Genomic DNA, 22,176 nt, shown 5'->3' on the forward strand with positions numbered 1-22,176 from the left:
TCCAACAGGTGGATGCCTCAGTCTTTCTTAGAAGGGAGAACAAAACTCACGGGAGGAAATAATGGGACAAATAGAGGAGCAAGGATTGAAGAAAAGACAATCCAGACACTGCCTCACCTGGGGGCTCACCCACATATGCAGCCAGAGACAGACTGATACAGAGGAAGATGCTTGCAGCTAATCACTAGATTGAACACAGGGACCTCAATAAAGGAAACACAGAAAGGGTGGAAGGAGCTGACAGGGTCTACAACCTCATGGGAAAAATAAAATTATTAACTAACCAAACACACCGCAGCTCCCAGGGACTAAAACACTAACTAAAGTGTTGTTAAAGAGATCTGTGGCTTTAGGTGCATAGGTAGCAGAGGATATCATTCTCTGGCATCAGTGATAGAGGACTTTGAGCCAGCAAAGGTTCCTTTCCCAGTGTAGGGAAATGATGAGGTAGAAGAGGGAGTTTGGTAGAGGGAGCACCTTCAAGGAGGCAGTAGGAGGGGGAGGGGATTGGTGGAAAGGGGATAACACCTGAATTGTAAACACAAAGATTATTCAATTAAAAAAAAATGTTATTTAAGGTTTTGGGCTGCAGTCTTGGTCTGAAGCGGCCGGAGAGGCTGTCTCAGTTAAGATGAGGCTCTTGCTGCTTCTGCTGGTGGTGGTGTTGGCGGTGGTCAGCAGCGAGGCCTCTGCCAACCTGGGCAGCGTGCCCAGCAAGAGATTAAGGATGCAGTATGCCACGGGGCTGCTGCTCAAGTTCCAGATTTGTGTATCCTGAGGGTACAGGCAGGTTTTTGAGGAGTACATTCGGGTTACTAGCCAGCGGTATCCAGACATCCACATTGAAGGGGAGAATTATCTTCCTCAACCAATTTATAGACACTTCAAACTAGTATTAATAGGCTTAATAGTAGTTGACAAAGATCCTTTTGCTTTTTTCAGCATGCAAGCTCCTAACATCTGGCAGTGGGACAAAGAAAATAAGGCTTATGCATGTATAATGGTTTTCACCTTGAGCAACATGATTGAGAACCAGTATATGTAAACAGGTGCATTTGAGATAACTTTAAATGAGGTGCCAGTGTGGTCTAAGCTGGAGTCTGAACATCTTCCAACAAGGCAACAACTTGTTCAGATTCTTGACAATGAAATGAAACTCAATGTGCATTGGATTCAATTCCACATCATCGATCATAGTCCTGCCTATCAGCACTGAAAACTCTTTTACACTAAGGGATTTTGCAAGAGCAGCGTGGCTGACATTATGAAGGCCTGTACTGAAGACAGCAAGCTATTAGTACAGACCAGATGTTTCTTGGCAGGTTCATTGTACCTCTTGGAAAACCTCAGTGCAAGACAGTTTTCCATGCTGGCACATGCTGAATTCTGCACATACTTGTAGTGCAGTGATACTGTGTAGCACCCCAAGCCCACTGTTAATAGTTTCTTCTTACATAGTATTACTACTTGTAATTCTTTTTCCGTCATGTTTGAGAAAGTACAGAATTGAGTTACAACTTGAGTTTTTTTTTCAACACCTGTGTTAAGTCGGTTGTGTTTTTATATGAATTTTCATTTTTTAAATAGTTAATCATCAGTTTTCTGAACTGAAGTTCCCAAATAATTTTTAAGAGTTCCTCAGATAGATCTAATTGGCCATGTTTAATACATAGTTTTGAAAACACTGAAGATTGCGAACAGTAAATTATACAGGATTATGGGAGGAAATCCAATATCCAGAATACTATGTGTGTTTGTGTGTGTGTGTGTGTGTGTGTGTGTGTGTGTATGTTGCCTAGCAAGTGTGGTGCGCATGCATGTGTGTGAGAGAGAGAGAGTGAGAGAGGGAAAGAGAGATTGATTATCAAGAACAGCAAAACCAACTGCTTTAAAAATCCTATATTCTAGTTCAAATGCCCTGCCTTGACCAATCTAATGAGTTAATTAATGGGCTCTTTATACTAAACTAATTTTAAGAAACTGAGCAGACATTAAGTTAAATGAAAAAGTTTATTGCTCAGTGTATCTGTTAGCATTGTTTTAAATAAACATCTGCCTAATTTATTTGTTTTTGACTTAAAAGATAATGTCCTAACAGACACACTTCAGATTTACACACAAGTAATGAGCTAATTTACTGTTTTAGAAGAGTTGAAACTCACCTCACTAAAGAGCAATTCAATGAAACCTCTTTACAAAGTATGTATTATGTAAATGGAGATCATTCATCTAGTAATTGAATTATCTTAAAACATCATATATCCGAATTTTATTGTATTTGAAAGACAAAATTAAAATATTTTTAATGTTTTCATATTGTTCCAGAATTCTAAAAAGAAACTTAGAGTTGACAAAGACAATAAGAATGATTTTCCGGAACTAGAGACTAGTTTTGAGTAGCAGTTACATAGCACCTGTGGCAACAGAAGGGTAAAGTGGAAGAGGCCGCTATGACCTGGTTGTGAGTGGAGGTTATGAGCTTAAGGGACACAGCGTGGGGACTTGATGCTGAGAGCAGCTTGACCACTGGATGCACCCTGTGTGCATCCAGGCAGAGCCTCTTACAGCCCAAAGTGGAGTCTGCCATTGCCTTCAGATGACAGGAAAACAGTCTAGTGATTGAACGGATGGAATGGTACCTTTTGGTTAGCACTGTAGCACAGCTAGCCTAGGTTCTTTTGGTATAGACATTGTAATTTAAATGGAAATTCCACATATATGTGTATGTTGACTAGGTCTTAAAACCTTGCTAATATGGTTGCCTACCATTTCAGACTCCACATCCTGCAAAGTTTAACATTGGAGGGGCCTTTTTTCAAGTAGTAGACATTCCATTTGTGATGGAGTTAGCTTTATGGCACATAGAAGTTCATAATTTCAGCCATGGATGTCCATGTATACTTGACAGATCGAACTATGAAGAACCCAATGGCAAATCCAGCTTTCTCAATGTTTGCCTTAGGTTGAATTTGTCTCCAAGTTAGTAGCTTTTACTGGCTTAGACAGTCACACTCATCTCTTTTATTTTATGCTTAGTCATATTTAAATCCAGAGTTTAATAGTCTACTAGACAGATAAATGAGGTGCATGAAAATAGAAATATATAAGGAAAAGAAGAAGATAAACTATTTATAACTTCATTATATTACAAATATTTCAAAATTTATTAGTTTCTTATAAATTGTATAGTTACAAAATATCTGTGCTCTGTTAACAAGATGATCGTGGATCTATCACAGGCCTGCTAGTTTTACTGGAGTTTTCAACACAGTTGCCATTGTGTGAGGATTTTTGCAGAAATAAAAAGTTGGTAAGACATTGCTTTACACCTCAGCGTGTCAAATATAGACACATGCTATCAGAATGTGAATGGCATGGCCGAGCACTAGCATTAGTGATAGGTGCTCAGCTGGCAGAGCTGTGAAACAGGGTGAGATCCAGTCATGGTTCATTCTTAATTCAGAGGTTTAATAGTTTGGAATTTTGATTGACTGGCACATTCTATCATTGTCATAACTTAAATAATTTCAGTTAAATTTTTTAAACATAATTTGATATTCTAGGGGCCTTTTTTAAATAAATGAGAGCAGGTAAAGAATTGTAAAGATTTGGGACTTCTTAGTGGTATTGTGAAAATAACTAAGCCAATGTGAAAGGAAAAAATTGTTATTTAGATCTTCGCAGAGAACAGGAAAGTAAGGGTTGAGGATTAATAGTCATATGTTTGTGTGTCAAATTGAGAAGGGGTCAATTGTACTGGCTGATTTTATGTCAACTTAACACAAGCTAGAGTTATCCCAGAAAAAAGCCTCAGTTGAGGAAATGCCTCCATGAGATCCAGCTGTAAGGCATTTTCTAAACTAGTGATCAAGTGGGAAGCACCTATCCCATTGTGGGTGCTGCCATCACTGGGCTGGTAGATCTTGGTTCTATAATAAAGCAAGCTGAAAAAATGAGGGGAAATGAGCCTGTAAGTAACATTCCCCCATGGCCCCGACTCCACCTCCTGCTTCCTGACCTGCTTGATGTTCAGTCCTCAATACGTTTGGTGAAAAACAGCATGGGGAAGTGTAAGCTGAATAAACCCTTTCTCCCCAACATACTTCTTGATCATGATCTTTGTGCAGGAATAGGTACCCTTATCCTGACTAAGACATTTGATATACTTAATACTTTGATGTGGAAAATTTGTTGTATCACCAGTTAGATCCCTAGGAGAGAAAAATACATCCTAAATCAATATGTTTGTGTTCACGCATACTATCAGGCCCATCAGAGAGACTGGGATGGAGCCTCGGGCTACTACTGTGCACAGTGGGATTATGAAAGCACAGGCTCCATCTACTGGAACCCTGGTTTAAATCGATTTCTTCAAGCAAGTTAGAAATGCAGAAAACACTGTTTCTCTAATAAATACTAACTTCATAACAAACTGACACTTGTCTTCATTGAAAAAAAGAGAATAAGTCACCAGAAGGGATTCAGGCTATAATATGGTATTAAGAGGGTATAAAAGAAAAGAAGGTGCTTATGCCAACAGATTTCCAGCTCACAGTGTAAAAAGTTTTGCTGTTCATTCTATAGTATTATCTACCATTCTTGGTATAAGATGAGCTGGAGCATTTGGCATAGGATCTTCAACACTAATACTACAATCTTCCCTATGAACAAACTGAAAGTCAAAAGCCACAATCATCTCATTAGATTTAGAAAAAGCCTTGGTGAAAATCATTGATACATATGACAAAAGACTGAAGAGACACAAGGAATGTAAATGACTGTAATGAAAGCAACTTAGAGCAATTCTATAGCCAACATCAACTAAAATGGAGAGAAACTTAAAGAAATGCAACTAAAATCGTGGGGCAGATAGGTAAATGCTGTAAATACAAAACACAAAGGTAAATGCTGTGAGATCAGTAGAAGCACTGAAGAATGGTTATGCAAATCATCATGAACCAGTAGGTGCTTTCTGAAATCAGATTGTAAATCCACTTTTCCTGGACACACCACTATTAGGCATCTGTGCAAAACACTAGCCATGCCCCAAACCCCACCTCCACAGGAGAGAGTGATGTAGACTCTAGCCAGATCAACTGCTCCCTAAAGCCCTCCCCTGCACACACACATACACTCACACACACATTTATCCTTAGAAAAACTAAGGTCAATCTCAGAGGCAAATGAATTGGAAGCATGTGTTTGGATCCCAGGCTGTTGACAAAGGACAGAACAAAGGAGAGAATGGTGGAAAAATACAGATAAATCTAGAGAATATCATCCTTACTGAGGTAACCCAGTCACAAAAGAACAGACACAATAGGCAGTCACTGATGATTGGTTACTAGCCCCAGATAGCTCTGAATACCCAAGAAACAACTCACAGATCATATCAAAAAAAAAAAAAAAAAAAAAAAAAAAAAAAAAAAAAACGACCAAAAATTAGAAGCCTCAGTTATTCACAATAAAAAATCATTAAGTCTATAGCACCCTCACAAAATTATGTACACCTAGACCTTAAATCATTAATAACTCAAGAGCTAAGAAGAAAGCCTTATGGCAGTTTTTGGTAAATAAAAATTATTATGTTCAATCTTTACCCATCAAGTAAACATTGACTATTTCCATGTTATATCTTCTTTTACATATACTTTATGATCTTTGTACATAGTAAGATTTCTCTGCATTCTATCAAACATTTAAAAAAATCAAGTACTGACAAAAATATTTTTCTATGTATTTACACTAAAATCCTTTTAATAATCTGTACATTTTTCTATGATTTTTCTAAAATAAATATTAAGGAAAAAAGATCTCAGGTGATATTTTGGAGTCACTTAAGTATACTATCATATCATCTGCAAATAGTGTTATTTGGACTTCTTTCCTATCTGATATGAATCCATTTGATTTCTTTTTGTTGCCTAATTGTTCTGGCCAGGACTTCCTATATTGAATAGGTAGGGGAACAGTGGGCAGCCTGGTCTAGTCCAGATTTTAATGGGATTGCTTCAAGTTTCTCTCCATTTAGTTTGATGTTGGCTATTGGTTTGCTGTACATTGCATTTACTATGTTAAGTTATGGGCTTTGGATTACTCATCTTTCCAAGACTTTTATTATAAAAGGGTGTTGAATTTTGTCTAATGCTTTCTCAGTGTCTTGTGAGAGGATCATGTGGTGTTTCTCTTTGAGTTTGTTTATATGGTGGATTACTTTGATAGATTTCCATATGGTGAACCATTCCTGCATCCCTGGGATAAACCCTACACAGTCATTGTGGATGATGTTTTACATGTGTATTTGGTTTCAGTTTGTAAGAATTTTATTGAGTATTTTTGCATCGGTGTTCATGAGAGAAAATGTTCTGAAGTTCTGTTCCTTTGTGGTGTCTTTGTGTGGTTTAGGTATCAGCATAATTGTAATTTTGAAGAAGGAGTTGGGTAGTGTTTCTTCTGTTTCTATTTTGTGGAATAGTTTGGAGAGTATAGGTATTAAGTCTTCTATAAAAGTTTGATAGATTTCTCAACTAAACCCATCTGGTCCTGGGATTTTTTTGATTGGGATCCTTTGATGACTTCTTCTATTCCTTTATTTGTTATGGGACTTTTTAGATGGTTTATCTCATCCTCATTTAACTTTGGTAACTGGCATCTCTCTAGAAATTTATTCATTTCCTCCAGATTTTCCAGTTTTGTTGAGTATAAGCATTTGTAGTAGGATCTGATTATTTCTTGCATTTTCTCAGTTTCTGTTGTTATGTCTCCCCCATCATTTCTGATTTTCTTAATTTGGAGTCTCTTTCTGTGCCCTCTAGTTAATCTGAATAATGGTTTATTGATCTTGATGATTTTCTCAAAAATAAAAATAACAAAAAAACAAAACAAAACAAAAAAAAAAAAAAAAACAGCTCTTGGTTTCATTGATTCCTTGTATAGTTCTTTTTGTCTCTATTTTGTTGATTTATGCTCTGAGTTTGATCATTTCCTGCAGTATACTCTTCATGGGTGTGTCTGCTTTTTTTTGTTCAAGGACTTTCTGCTGTGCTATCAAGCTGCTAGTGTTTGTGCTCTCCAGCTTCTTTTTGGAGGGACTCAGAGCCATGAGTATGCCTCTCAGTACTGCTTCATTACATCCCAAAAGTTTGGTTATTTAGTGGTGTCATTTTTGTTAAATTCTAAAAAATCCATATGTTTTTAAATTTATTTCTTGGCCATGTTATCATTGTGCAGAGCATTGTTCAGCTTCCATGTGTATGGAAGCTTTTGTTTGTTTTGGTTTTGTTTATTTTTGTCATTAAAGACAAGCCTTAGTCCATGGTAATCTGATAGAATGTATAGGAATACTTTGATCTTCTTGTATCTCTTGAGGTCTGTTTTGTGACCAAATGTATGGTCAGTTTTGGAGAAGGTACCATGATGTGATGAGAATTACATAAATTCTGTATTTTTTGATGAAATGTCCTGTAGATCTCTGTTAAATCCAGTTGGTTCATAACCTCTGCTAGTTGTGTGGTGTCTATGTTCAGTTTCTGTATCCATGTTATGTCCATTGATGAGTGTGGGGTGTTAAAGTCTCACACTCTTATTGTACATTGTGTAATTTATGCTTTGAACTTTAATAAGATTTCTTTTATAAATGTGGGTGCTCTTGTATTTAAGGCATAGATGTTCAAGATTGACAGTTCGTCTTGATGGAATTTTCCAGTGATGAGTAAAAAGTATGCTTCCTTAACTCTATTGATAACTTTTGTTTGAAAAATCTATTTTATTAGACATTAGAATAGCTACTCCAGCTTGTTTCATGGGCCCATTTACTTGGAAGTTTTTTCTCAGCCTTTTACCCTGAGGTAGTGTCTTTTTTTCTCTGAGATGAGTTTCCTGCTGGCAGCAAAATGCTAGAACCTGTTTATGTATCAGGCCTGATAGTCTATGTCTTTTTTTTTTTTTTTTTTTTTTTTTTTAGTTCGAAACATTTTATTTAAATGTGTCAAATAAAAACCCACATTTTCAGGCCAAAATGTGTTAATACAGTCAAGAAAAACAATATTTACTGCTGTGAAATTCACAGAGTAATAATCCAGATCCATTTTTATTAGATGGTTGATGATTCTTACTAGGTTACACATTACAGACATAATAAAACCCCTTATAACAATGTAAACAAAATAACTTTTCCCTAACCATTGAACTTGAGACCTTAAGTCCATTCTTTCTGGACTTGCAATTCGGTGTGGACTTCCTGATGAGGAACGACTTCTTTTAGGAGATGGAGATCTGGATTGTGATCGGCTGCTTCTTGGTGGTGAAATAGACCTGGATCTAGATCTTGACCTTGAGCGGAATTGGAAATACTTCAATCGTATTATAGAACCGAACCTAGATCTTCTGAGTGAAGCTGAACTTGATCTAGGAAAAGACACAGACCTGGATCCCCGAGGAGATGGTGATCTTGACCTCCTTCCATGGCTCCTACTGCATGAGCGAAATATCGCCTTCAGCTGGATCAGGAATGTGAACTAGATCATGAACTGCTTCTTCTTCATAGGCTATAGTGATGACAGTCATAAGTATAATGTCCCTTTTTACCATATGCATAACATCTAACATTAGGATTAAAGGGACGGCGCGCAGATGGCCTATTAAAAGTAGATCTCTGAGGCATGCCTGTTGATAATTCAACCTTCACTCGAGAACCAAGAATCACTTTCCCATCCAATCCTTGAACAGCATCCTCCGCATCTCTTGGGTCTCCAAATTCCACAAAGGCAAATCCTGGAGGATTTCTGGCAATTCATACAGTTCTTAAGAGCCCATAGTAACTGAATGCCCTTCCTAATTCTCCTTTACCAGCAACAGTACCCAGATTGCCAAAATACACCTTGGTTTCTCCTCCATACAGCCCGTAACATGACAGGATGGCCGGCCGGCATACTCGGCTCTAGCTTGCAAGACTCACAGAGCAAGTAGCAGGGAGAGAAGCGGCTGATAAAACTCCTCTGTGAATGATCCCGGCGGCATGACCAGTCTATGTCTTTTTATTGGGGAGTTGAGTCCATTAATTTTCAGAGAAATTATGTAACAGTGATTTTTATTTCCTGTTATTTGGATCCTGAATGGTATGTGGCAATCTTCCTATGGGCTCAGGCAGAAGAGTGATTATAAGACAGTTCTGGGGTCTCAGCCATCTGCAGGTAGGTCCTGAGTCTTAATGTCAGTGACCCAGCCCTCTTGCTGGGCCAGAATGCCCCAAACTGACATTTTAACTCGTACCATGTGTGCCCCAAGACCAATGGCACCTAAGTTTGCAAGGAAAACACTGCTCCAGCTTAAATTGAATGGTAGTCCTCATGGACTGTGATGGCTATTCTTGGTAAAAAGTTTGAGGGTATCTGGATTTAATTATTATTTAAAAAATGGAGAACAGACATATGCAACTTTTACTGACTGGTTTTTAGTATTTAAATCTCTTTGTAATCTAGTGCTTTGATGTAGGAACTCCCACTAGTGATCCAGATATTGTGAAATAAAATACACCATTAATCTGTGCTACACCTTTTGGTGAAAGACTATATGAAAACATGTGTTGTAGGTAAATATTTAAAAGTAATCTGCTGCTACCAGTCCTGCTAGGTGTCTCTCTGTAGGAGATACTCCAGAGTAGAGCTGTGGTTGCTAGTTCTACAAAAGCCACAGGCCAGCACGATGGAACCACTCCCACCAACTACTACTCTACCAGCTGAAAAGTATCTCACATTCTCCACAGCCCGGGAAAAAAAACACTTATATCTATAAACTTATCAAACATGTTTATATGTTAAAATCTCAATCCATAAACCCTTTACACAATAAGAATTAAAGGAATGGACAAAGATATAAACTCACCATCTATAGGAGATAAATTAGACCTATTACAAACCCTTAGATTAAATCATGACAACTTCATAAAGCTAGATATGTGTCAAGAGAAACATATGAATCTGTCTTCCACTCTTCCTGTGATCTCAGCCTACCACTTCCTCTTCTGCTTTCCTAGTCCTTCCCTACTTTTCTACTGTCCAATCATGTATTGCCTTAAGGTAAATCTACACATCACCCTTTCTGTTTACCTAAAAAAAATACCTTTACCTTCATAAGTCAGCTGTGTACAACTATAACCACTGGGAAAAGGCCCAAATACCATGAGTCTGATATGGATATCTCCAGAGAGGCTCTCACAGAGCCTTGCCTATACACATGAGAATACTTGCACCAACCATCGAACTGATCACATGGGCCACAATGACAGAGTTACATCAAGGACTTAAAGAGCTTCAGGGGTTTACAACCCCATAGGAAGAACAACAATATCAACCAACAAGACCCCTCAGAATTCCCAGGGACTAAACCAACAATCAAAGAGTACACATGGAGAGACACATGGCTCCAGCCACATATGTACAGAGGATGACATCAATAGGAGGAACAGCCCTAGATCCTGTGAAGGCTTCTTTCCCCAGTGTAGTTAAATGCCAGGTTGTTGAGGTGTGAGTGAGTGGATGGCAATAAAAGTATCTTCAACAAAACAGAAGAATGGTGGAGGGGAAATGGGCAAGTGAAGAAAGAACATAACAGTGGTAAATAGATAAAATATCAAATAAAAACAAAAAAGCAATAAAAACAAAAAAGCAATAAAAACAAATACCCACAGTGCCCAGCAATTTCTAAAGCTTGTTACGAGTACAAAGAATATTATGGTACTTAATAATTATGATAATAACAATATAATTTTAATTAAATCCAGTTATTCCTTACACGTGTCTTCTACTAACACCTGAAGATGGTGATTTATCCTATCGTTCTTCAGGAGTCATCTCTAAGTGACACAGAGGTGGAATTCAGATTTTGGAATTCTCTTACTGAAGTAAGAGACTATCTGTAAGCAGTCTACCTGATTTGTTCCCAATCATGACCTAAAGCCATGTATCTCAAAGTGTGCATTTTTATCTCCTTTCAGTCAAATGGCCCTTTCATAGTGGTTGAATGTCAGATATTCTGTAGCTATATTATAGTTATGAAGTAGACAGAGAATAATTAAATATTTGTGGTCGATCACAACTTGAATAATTGTATTAAGGGTCAGAGCATAAGAAGTTTGGCCTAAGACTTATGAATTTGAAAATAATCAATTCCTTCTGTTTTTAAAACAGATAAAAATGTTTGGATGTCTTGACCCACAAAGACTTCTGTCTCAGAATTAGACACCCTCTGCTTTTGCCTACTCTTCTAGCCATCATAAAAGTGTGATGGTGGAGATCTAATGTGCCAACACTATATGCAAAAAAAAAAAAGACTAAAATTTTCTAATGTTGGTGGGACATCAAGGGTTCTTTCTGCACAGACATCCACACATGAGCTTGGCTGATTGGACTACCTGTGACCTCTCTGATCATAAACATTTCTGGAATCCACAGACTGATTTCAAAAGTTTTACTTTTATTATTTTTTATTAAGTGAATTTTTTGTCTATGGAGTTGTTTGTGACCATGGGGAACAGAGGAGAGTCTCAGATCCTCTGGAATACCGGTTACAGGTGGTTAAAAACTCTCCAGTGGGGGCTGGGAACTGAACCAGAGGCCTCTCAGATAGCAGTGATTGCTTTGGCACCTGAGTTTCCACAAATTGAGTCTTTAGAAATGTCTTATTGCCTCTCCTTCTATGAAGAGTAAGCATTCATGTGCAATTACTACTTTGCTCTGGCTCCAGTCATCTGTTCTGCTCAGTCCACATGTCATCAGTCAACATGTGCTTTGTATCCTTGTTTGCAGGAATCATGTTCTGTCCAGGCATGCTAAAGAAGTTTCCTACTATGCTCAACCGGAAGCAGAGGGTGAGTTGGTTTTCAGGGCGAAAACACTGATGATAGGAGAGAAGGAAATCTCCGTGAATAAACTTTTTGTGTCCTCGGTGTTGGTTTTGCCGAAAGCATATAATGTTAGACCTCATCCTACTTTGGAATTTCTCTCCTTGGGCATTTGTGATACAGAACTGAAACTTGGCCCAAATTGGGCTATTTGGGCACCTGAGCAGTGTCAGGTAAACTGACCGGTAATCTTTACTTTCTTCGTCAAAACCATTTGCGTGTTCCTTCAAACACCATGCTTCTTGGTCCGTGTCCTCTAATGAGAACACAGGGCTTGCAGAGTTTGTCCAAATTCCATCCATGCAAAATGAATAGTTGCTAATAGTACATTTGTAGCCGAATTCATGAACACAGATATGTGTGTAGCCACAGCTATTGGGATCCAGGTCCCCTGGCATTTCTGCTTGAAGAAGATTGGAGGTTAAAGTGGATCTGAAAATAAGAACTAGTAGTCCTGAGTACTACTCAGGGCCTGAGCAGTTTCCCTCCCTCATTGGTGAGCTGGCGGTGGCCGGCGCAAAGTCTGAGGAGGCCGCCACCCCTCCTCGTCGCCCGCCCATATCCGTGTCGCCTTCCCGGTGCCGGCGCCCCGTCGTTGGGCCACGCCGCGCTGGCATGTCGGGCCCTGGGCGCGGGAGCTGCCGCCTGAGGAGGGCGTGACGGGCGGCGAGGCGGGCCCCTAGGGCGCGGGCGGCGGGGACACAGTTTTGGGAGAGCCAGGGCTGAGGTTCACGACCAGGCACCTGAGCCTGGTGGAGATGAGGGAAGTGGAGTACACGCAGCTGCAGCACATTCTCTATTCACACATGGATGCGGCTGAAGGCGAGCTCGAGGCGCGCCTGCACTCCGGCTGCTGGTGTATCCAGTGCTGTGCCCGCCGCTGGCGGCCGGCGCGCCGTGCCTGGGCCACATAGATTTCCAGGAGCTGCGTATGATGCTGCTTGGCGAGGCGGGCGCGAGGGAGAAGACGCCTGGTGGTGCGGACTGGACGCGGACGCGGGCAGACGGCGCGGCCAAGGAAGGCGCGGGCGGCGCGGGGCCCGAAGGCGCACCCGAGGTCCGGGCCAAGCAGACTGTACGCATCCGCCTGGAGGACCGCTTCAACAGTGTGCAGGCAAAGCCCCCCATGCCGCGCGGTGCGGAGCCCGCTGAGTCGGGCGTGGCGCTCAACAATTTGGTAACTCTTATTCGACATCCATCTGAATTAATGAATGTTCCTCTTCACCAGCAACAAAATGTACGACCTTAGTGAAAAATAAAACTGCTGCTGCCACCACTGCTTTGCAGTTCACCTACCCACTGTTTACAAGTGCCTGCTCCACGGGTGGGAACGCCAGCCTGGGACAGACTCAGAGTTCTAGTAACTCATGTTCTATACTGGAAGCTGCCAAGCACCAGGATATTGGACTGCCTAGAGCATTTTCTTTCTGTTACCAGTAAGAGATTGAGTCCACCAAACAAACAGGAGGGGATAGAAACAAAGCCTTGCTGGAGCAGGTTTGGATTAAAGTAGGAGAAGAAGTGCTATGTAAGCAAGCTATCAATAAGCGGAATCAGAGTAGAATCCTCCAGCTGGACACAGGCGTGGAGCGAGGAGCCCTTGGAGAGATTCAGAACGTGGGCGAAGGCGCTGCAGCCTCACGGGGCACCTGGCAGTCTTCAGAGTCCTCACAGTCAAACTTGGGGGAGCAGACTCAGAGCGGACCCCAGGGAGGATGGTCTCAGCTTCACGAGAGACATAACCGAATGGAACGAGATAGAAGGCACAGAATCCGCATTTGCTGTGATGAGCTGAATCTTTTAGTTCCATTCTGCAATGCAGAGACAGATAAAGCAACAACCCTTCAGTGGACCACAGCATTCCTCAAGTACATTCAGGAAAGACATGGGGATTCTCTTAAAAAGGTGAGTGTTCGTGAAGTGGACTTTGGTATTCCTCAGTTTGCTCAGTGAAAATGTGGATTCTCTTGCTGTGGTGACTGAGCAGGTGGGCAGAGCTTGAGAATTTTCTGTTATTTGTCAGTGTTGCCTCTGATCCCTCTTGCTAGACTGCGCTGGGTATCCTGGGTTCTGAGGCCAGAAGTGAAGTCTAGTATGAAGGGAGTTCTCCCTGCTGATGTCATTTATTGAAGTCATAGTCACAACCAGGACTTTCACGATATGCTTATGAAATATATGACTGTTAAGTTCAATTGTCAAATACCAAATTGTACCTGTTGTGCACAGTCTGTTATGTTGGGTCTGAACAGCATTCAGGACATGATTTTTTCCTCCACGGACTTGGTAAGGTCAGCAGATGTAGTTTCGTAGCAGAGTACTTGCTTAGTGTTTATGAAGCCCCAGGGAAGGAAAAAAAAATACTTTGAAAGAAATGAAAGCAAGAATAGCAAAAATGAAAAAAAAAAAAAAAAAAAAAAAAAAAAAAAAAAAAAAAAAAAGACTCGGGGCCTGCCTACAGAGAGCTGAGGAGCCTCAGAAGCACTCTCTCCCACCTGAGCACACTGGTGGACAGCCACTATCTCTCCCCACTGACTATCCATGGAGAGACCATCGAGAATTCTCCGGGCACAGGTGGTACATCACTGACTGTTTCTCCTTTTTTCAAGACCTTCGTGGGAGAAACCCAAGCCTCAGTTCTGAGTCCTGGAAAGTCTTGAATAATATCTTTCACATTTTCTGGACACTGGAATCTAACCTGAAGATACATTAACCAGACTTACCTCCAGAATTGACAGAGAAGTTGAATTTAATGTATTTATTATAAAAGTAATATTGTTCACCTCTATTTATTGTCATCTTTGGTACTTTCAACCTCTACCAGCCAACCTAGGCCTGGAATGCCTCTGGAAAATCTTTTCTAGGCCTAGATCATTTTAGTCATCGAGACATTTAGCTGAATAAACTCACTCCTTCCTAGTTTATTCTGAGCTCTGGCTGGATGACTTAAAACTCCTATGAGCTGTTACTGATTGAATCTGGGTTATTTCAGCTTTTCCTGAATTGCTCAGCTTGGCCTCAAAATAACTTTTGTAGTACCAGAGAAATATCAGTGATCCTCCCAAAACACAGACAGGATCAGATCCGAGGAAACTCATAGCAGTGTCTTCATTCCACTCATCTCACTTCCCTTTCCAATCTAGTTATGACATGCAGTACTGATTTTTTGGGGGGTGGGAGAGCCTCAAATTTCTACTGGTGAAAGTCTTTATACTAAGGAGCAAGTGGGTGATAAATGTACAAGCATCTAATTGAAAGGGACTCTGACCTGTAAGATAATTGGCTCCTGCTGAAAGTCATGTACTGGGGATTACCCTAGAGACTGTATCAAGACTCAGGTTTTTGGGGACACCTTCTCCAAAACTGACCATATAGAGCATCACAAAACAGGCCTCAAGTGATATAAGAAGATCAAAATTCTCCCATGCATCCTATCAGATCACCATGGACTAAGACTGGTCTTCAATAACAACAAAAGCAACAAAAAGCCCACATACACATGGAAGATTAACAATGCTCTATTCAGTGATAGCTTGGTCAAAAAAAAAGAAATTAAAGACATTTTAGAATATATGAAAATGAATACACAACCAACTCAAACTTATGGAATGCAATGAAAGCAGTGGTAAGAGAAAAACTCATAACTCTAAGTGCTTCAAAAAAGAAACTGGAGAAAGCATTCAGTAACACCTTGACAGCACACCTGAAACCTCTAGAACAAAATGAAGAAGATACACCCAAGAGGAGTAGAGGGCAGGAAATAGTCAAACTCACAGCTGAAATCATCCAAATAGAAACCAAAGAACTGCACAGAGAATCAACAAAACCAAGAGCTTGTTCTTTGAGAAAATCAACAAGATTTTCAAAGCCTTAGACAGACTAACTGCAAGTCACACAGAGAGTCTTATTCTTATGAAGGCTACCACATTTGATTTGTCATTTTTTTAAAAAGTTCCATTTCCTTATTATGAGTACTAAAGGTCCCTTAAAAGAACAGGATCTCATGCTTCTATCAGTGGGACTCTTGGGTAGTATATTAAGCACAATGTTGTCATTTTGCACCATGAGAATAAATTGTTTAAAGTCTCTTCTATCTGTTCCTTCTAAAACTGTGATATCTACAGAAGAGAGCATCAAAAAGACCCATTTCTCTATTTGTTCGATAGTATTGGTGCCAGTATTTTTACCATCACAGGCTACAATTTTCACTTTATCCACTGTCACCTGTTTATATTTAACATCATGCAATACAAAAGTCCAAATATTATCACAGAATCTGTATTTAGAGAGCCCCTAGAAATGACTCTGTTGCTGAATCTGAGCCAATGCTGAATTTTTAGCTTTGTCAAATGGAAGTAGAACTGGAAGGGCAAGATAGGGGGTGATCTGTTCAGACTGTATGAGTTCATTAAGGCTCTCTTGAAGACTGATTTCCAAAGTTTTATTTCTGCATAGCTTATATGCCATGGCTTAAAAGAAGGCAATTGCTTTTTCTTCAGGCTTGCATTGATGTCCTGAGTTGGGGAGCCTTCTTCACCCTTCTCCTCAGAAGAGGAAAACCTGATTCTTTTTTTATTAAATATTTTATGTAATTATATTTCTAATATTATCCTCTTTCCCCTTTCTCCCATACCCCCTGTTCCCTCCGCTTCTTCTCTAAGGATGCTCCAACTTCAACCCAACCATTACCACCCCAACATGCAGGAATTCCCATACACTGAGAAAATGAGCCTTCACAGGACCAAGAGTATCTCCTCCTATTGATGCCAGACAATGCCATCCTCCGAGACATATGCAGCTACAGCCATGAGTCCCTCTATGTGTGCTGATTGTTTGGTGGTGAAGTCTCTGAGTGCTCTAGGTGTGTGGGGGGAGGGGATGTCTTTTTGGTTAATATTGTTTTTTTTTTCCTCTGGGGTTACAAACCACTTCAGGTCCTTCAGTTCTTTCCTTAACTCCTCTATTAGGTTCTCCATGTTCAATCCAATGGTTAGCTGCAAACATTCTCATTTGTACCAGTAAGGCTCTGGCAGAGTTTCTCAAGATACATCCATATCAGGCTCTTTTCAACAAGCATTTCTAGGCATTGGCAAGAAGGGTGACTCTGCAAAGCCTCAGGAATTGTTTTTCCTTTATATAAGTTCCCAAGTGATTCTACTGTGCTTCCGTGTTGAGAGACAGTGCTCTAGAGACAAAGTTTACATACTCAGAAACATACAACCTTTTAAGAATTGCTAGAAAAAATTTAAAAAATAGCATTTTGGTTCAGTACAAAGTAATTCTTATGGCAAACATTTAGTTGAGGCTGGCTTGCCCCATTGGAGGTTTAGTCCATTATCACCATGGTCAGAAGCATGCCATCATGCAGTAAGGCTTGGTGCTGGAAGAGCCAATAGTTCTGAATCTTCATCAAAACATGACTCGAACAAAGAGCAACATGGGCCAAGCTACTCACAACTGATGCTTACTGGGACTGGAACATGTCTCCTTTTTTCTATTACATCTTTCACTGCCTTGGCTTAGATTTCTTAGAACTTGTTCTGTAAAGTGGCATTGTAGTTCAAAATCTGTATCCTCTGTCTTCTGAATGTTTTGATTAAAGACATGTACTACCAAACATGGACCTATTCTCCTCTTTACATTTGTCCAAGATCTTTATAAATTCTGGATTGCTTTGCACCTACAACAGTCATCTGCCAAAAGAGATGATTAATGTAGATTCATTTTTCTTCCCCTTCAAGTAAAGTTTAAATACCCTATTATGAAACTGTTCCCACATTAACATAGAATTTTAGGATAGAATCATAAAAGTATTTTGAAAAGAATATGAAGAGGTATTTCTTCCTTATTCCAAACAGCAATTGGTTATTGCAAAATACTGATACTCGGCCTATTGTGTGTGCAAACTTTTCAGGCAAACTTGATAATCATTATCCAAAAGACAAGTGGTTCAAATTTTTTTCTTTATGCATGCTTTTGCATTTTCTGTAAATTTATGCATGCTGCCCATAGATAGTTCACTCGCTGTATTTATACACGGCTCATATAATGAGAAGGCAGTATATGTAATTTGAACACATGTTCATTCTCTTTTTTTATCATCAGATACTCTGTATTGACATTTGAGATGTGATCCTTTTAGCCTGCCCTGCTCCCATCCCCTCCCCTCCATTTACCTTCACAAAGGGGCACTAGATCCTGATCACATGCTCCACCTCATTGTCTTGGCATTCTACTACCTTGGGAAAATATTCTCTTCCTGGGACAAAAGCCTCTTCTCACTTCTTACATTGGTGGCAGACATTGCTATCTTCAGCTACATATGCAACTGGATCAATAGGTCTCTCAAAGGTTGGTGTTTTACTCCATGGGAATTTTGGAGGGTTTGGTTGGTTGATGATGTTGTTTTTCCCATCAGGTTGCAACCTCTTTCAGCTTTTTAGGTACTTTCTTTAGCAACCTCATTGGGATACCCAATTTCAGACCAATGGTTAGCTGAAAGCATGCTCAGCTGTATCCATAATACTCTAGCATAGTCCAAGAGTAGGCATCTCTATCTGGCTCCTGACAGTAAGTACTTTTTGGGATCAGCAATTGTGCTTGGATTTGGTGACTGCATATGTGGTGGGTCCCAATGTTAGGCAGCTTCTGTGTGATCTTTTCTTCAATACCTGTTCCTCTATTTAACCTTGCATTTCCTCCCATGAAAGTTTTGCTTTTTTTTTCTAAGGAAAACTGAGGCATCCACATTTTGGCCTTCCTTCTATTTAAGCTTCAGTATAGTATAAACAAAAAAAGATATAGGAATGAAAATTTGCAGGCAGCCTTCGAGATCTGAAAAAAAAAAAAAAAAAAAAAAAAGAAAGAAAGAAAAAGAAAAAGAAAAAAGAAAGAAAAAACTATTCACAGGTTAAAGATGTAAGTTTGAAAATGAAAGTAAAATTATCAGTAGATATATCCAACATTGATATAATGTTTAAAAGAGTAAACACATGCTGGCATTTTATTAATATGAAACATTTCTATCTAGAAAATATAAATGTAGCCTGCTATGTCCTAACAGGTAAACAACATAAGAACAAATTGTCTGTCTTCCTATGAGGTGCCTGCACCACAAACAGCTACTCTGAAGTGGGACAAGGCCTAAGGGTTTGAAAGAAAGACAAAACTCCACTATTTGTGTTACCAGAAAGTTTACTCCACCTTGAACTGCAGTCTCTTATGAGTGAATCCAGTCTCAGTATGTGCACTTAGGTAATTACAAAGGAGTTATGCAATTTCCCTAGCTGATGGGTAGAAGAGTCACCCCCTAGGGTGACATATTGTAACCTGGAGCAACTGGAAACAGGAAGACCAGGTAAGGAATAGACTTGTCACTGGGACAATTATCATAGCAAAAGGGGGTATGTATCTCTCTCACAGTCAAGGCATGCAAGCAGGCAGTCTAGCTAACCCTATTCGGATGAGGGTTAGTATAATAACAATAGTTCTCCCAAAGGTATTTTTTAAAGTTAGGGACTTGACTTAGGCTCACAAGGCATCAGCACTTGCTCTTACCTGTCTTAGAATAATCAGTGCAGCTCCTGTGGATTGTGTGTCTTAGGTCTAGCAGCACCCTCCACCCCCCCCCCTGGGTTTTCCATTCTCTGGTCACCTAATTTATACAAGCTCCACCTAGCTCTACCTATAGGGTTGCTTACTGCTAGTCTGTCAGCTGACAGCTTGGCTACAGTGCTGGTTAATTCAAATTAACCATTCCTGATTGAATGCATATCCAATTAAATGAAAGGATTAAAATTATTAATTTAATAACAGGTTGGGTTAAGAAACAACAATTTTCAAAGGTAAGGCTCGTAAATGTACCCATAAAAGAGGCCCTTCCTCTCTCTCTTGTTGGAGTGTGATCAGATGGAATACCAATAATTGAATATGTATTGGACAATCTATACAATTTAAGTGACCATAAAACACCTTCCAATACTTTTTGGACCTTTTGTAAACAATCTCTGGCTTGAGCTGCAATTTGTCTATCAGAGATGAGATCAGTGTTACTCTTAAAGACAATTGTCCAGAGGCTATACATATTTAGTTGCTTTTCATGTTAAAACAGTTGCAACTAGATAGCTGAAAATGTGTTAATATTTCAATAAATATTTTAATTTTATAAAACCATAAATATGAGGAATATCTATTTGTCATAATGGGTTAGGTACAAGTCCTCAAGGATTAACACCAATGTGTGGTGTAGGAAGACACTGAGGACATTCACGACAAATTTTTACAATTTAACATGGATATTCTCTACATGTTTCAAATTGTTGTTTTAGGCCATTTGCATTTTTATAGCAAAAAAATAAGATTATAATCTGCCTGGTATACAAATCTGCAGTGGCACTGCCTTTTTTAAGGGACCTAGGCAATCCAGTATCTCTTAAATACACCAGAAAAGATGAAACAGTACATTCTCTTAAATTAAGTTGTATTTGCATAAACAATTGCAAAACTCAAGAATTAGCAATTTCTAAATAAGGAACAAATTTAAGCAATTATAAAACATTAACTATATCTATTGGTGCAAACATTTATCTATATATATTGGCTATAGGTATATAAATTTAAAGTTCAATTAATTTTTTCAACATTTAAAAACAGTGGCTAAAGCACATAATCTATGCTGCAGAAGGCAGCAACTCAGGAGAATGAACATGTGATCCAATTGTATATACTGCTTTCCCATAGATGAAACATCTAGAAATACATCGATTGCATTATCTATGGGATGCATGCATAAATTTAAAGGAAATATAAAACATACATAAAGAAACGAACTTTAACCACTTGTTTTGTAGATAATGATTTATTAATTGTTACCTGAAAAGTTAGCACATGCAATAAGCCAAACATCAGTATCTAGCAATAACCAATTTAATTGCTGCTCAGAATATGGAACAAACATATCATCAGGTTAAGACATTTCCCTTTAAAAATAATCATCTATAATACAGTTCTATATTAACACAGCAAAGGATATTAAGAATTTACTTAACTAGAAAGAAAGGTGAATTCAAATTAATGATTCCTTTTGAAAAAGACTGCTGTGGGTATAAGGCAAAAATACAGACATCCAACAATTAATTATAATCTATATAATATCTTCTGTTAACTAATTCCTTCCTCTATATTCTCTGCAAAACCCTTCACCTCTCAGTAAACTGTAGAGGGACTAGGATTTGCATCCCTTGAGAAGAACAGACAATGGTTTGATAACTTATCTGGTGAACTTAAGGTGAGGTTCTAGCCAGCTAACATCTGATGATTTTCGAAAATCACATTAAATAAGTAAATTATCTTTATGAATCTTTTATGCCACAATCTGAATAGGGACTGTTTAACTAACAAAGCGTCTACAACAGTAAACATTGAGGATTTTAAGTCTCAATGTACAGCCATCAAGGCAGCAGAAAACAAAAAAAAAACACTATCAACCCTTCCCTGAGGCAAAGCTTTACAATGCCACTCATTGCTTTAAGGGCTCTTCAAAACCACAAGCAGACAAGCCAAAAGCAAACAAACCCTTTACAATCATGAGGATGTAAAAAAAAAAATGAGTATAAAAACAATCTTTTAAACCTATGATAATTTTTGTCTGGAATGGTAGCTGAAACATTAAGCTAGGCTGTAATGCTCCTTTAGGTTCCCTACATAAGAAACCACTTGGATCATGCCACCTGTTGCTCTTTAGGATGATTCCAACCAACTTACTAGTTTTAAACAAACTTTTGTTACCAAAGTTGCAAATTTGTATTCATACTCAATTGGATATAGGCCAATATTGTAAGACCAAGTTATTCAGAGCACATTTATACCTTTTAAAACCAGTCAAAATCAAACATGAAGTGACCACACATCTTATATATTTAAACCAGATAAAATACTCACTTTTCCTACCTGTAAATTCAAGAAATGAGCACATTCCTGGATATATTTCTATATGATCAATTAGCCCCTGATGGTTGGCCCCTAAGTTTACTTCCTGGTGCTCCTTGCTTAAGGACTGAGGTGTTCACAGTCTGGCAGGTGGGAAGTGTGAGGCTGCCTGATTCATCAATTGTCATGAGTAACATATGTTGGATCCTTCCCTGGTAGCAATGGCTTTAATTTTGAAGGACCCATGTATGAAGCTTGATAAATCTAATGGATGAATAGTTTAGCAAACTCTTTAGATAGGATGATAAGGCTCTCAAAGGTAAGGAACCATCAGTTAATTCTGTAAATTTCAC

General features: G+C 39.1%; 1 protein-coding gene and 4 pseudogenes across 5 annotated transcripts in view; 2 read left to right on the plus strand and 3 right to left on the minus strand.

Moving 5' to 3' along the window:
* The window catches only part of LOC308420018 (TD and POZ domain-containing protein 5-like), a gene marked incomplete at both ends in the record, with an annotated part of 68,521 nt that extends 56,224 nt beyond the window's left edge, over positions 1-12,297 (minus strand). The window contains one exon of the mRNA XM_080915982.1: positions 11,772-12,297. Coding sequence (XP_080772108.1) covers positions 11,772-12,297 — 526 coding nt within the window. The remainder of the gene's footprint in view (positions 1-11,771) is intronic.
* Positions 632-1,197, plus strand: LOC308420235 (thioredoxin reductase-like selenoprotein T; annotated as a pseudogene). The gene has a single exon. The product of its transcript is annotated as a thioredoxin reductase-like selenoprotein T (transcript).
* LOC308419565 (serine/arginine-rich splicing factor 7-like) lies at positions 2,387-10,131 on the minus strand (annotated as a pseudogene). Its single transcript has 3 exons — positions 10,126-10,131; positions 8,182-8,938; positions 2,387-2,414 (listed from the first exon to the last, which is right to left on the minus strand). The product of its transcript is annotated as a serine/arginine-rich splicing factor 7-like (transcript).
* Positions 12,298-12,582: 285 nt separating the features above from the next.
* LOC308420020 (transcription factor-like 5 protein) lies at positions 12,583-13,852 on the plus strand (annotated as a pseudogene). Its single transcript has one exon. The product of its transcript is annotated as a transcription factor-like 5 protein (transcript).
* Positions 13,853-14,414: 562 nt separating this feature from the next.
* Positions 14,415-16,363, minus strand: LOC308420021 (transcription initiation factor IIA subunit 2-like; annotated as a pseudogene). Its single transcript has 2 exons — positions 16,040-16,363; positions 14,415-14,594 (listed from the first exon to the last, which is right to left on the minus strand). The product of its transcript is annotated as a transcription initiation factor IIA subunit 2-like (transcript).
* Positions 16,364-22,176: the final 5,813 nt, after the last annotated feature.

The sequence above is a fragment of the Micromys minutus genome (assembly GCF_963924665.1).
Source record: "Micromys minutus genome assembly, chromosome: 4".
NCBI lineage: Eukaryota > Metazoa > Chordata > Mammalia > Rodentia > Muridae > Micromys > Micromys minutus.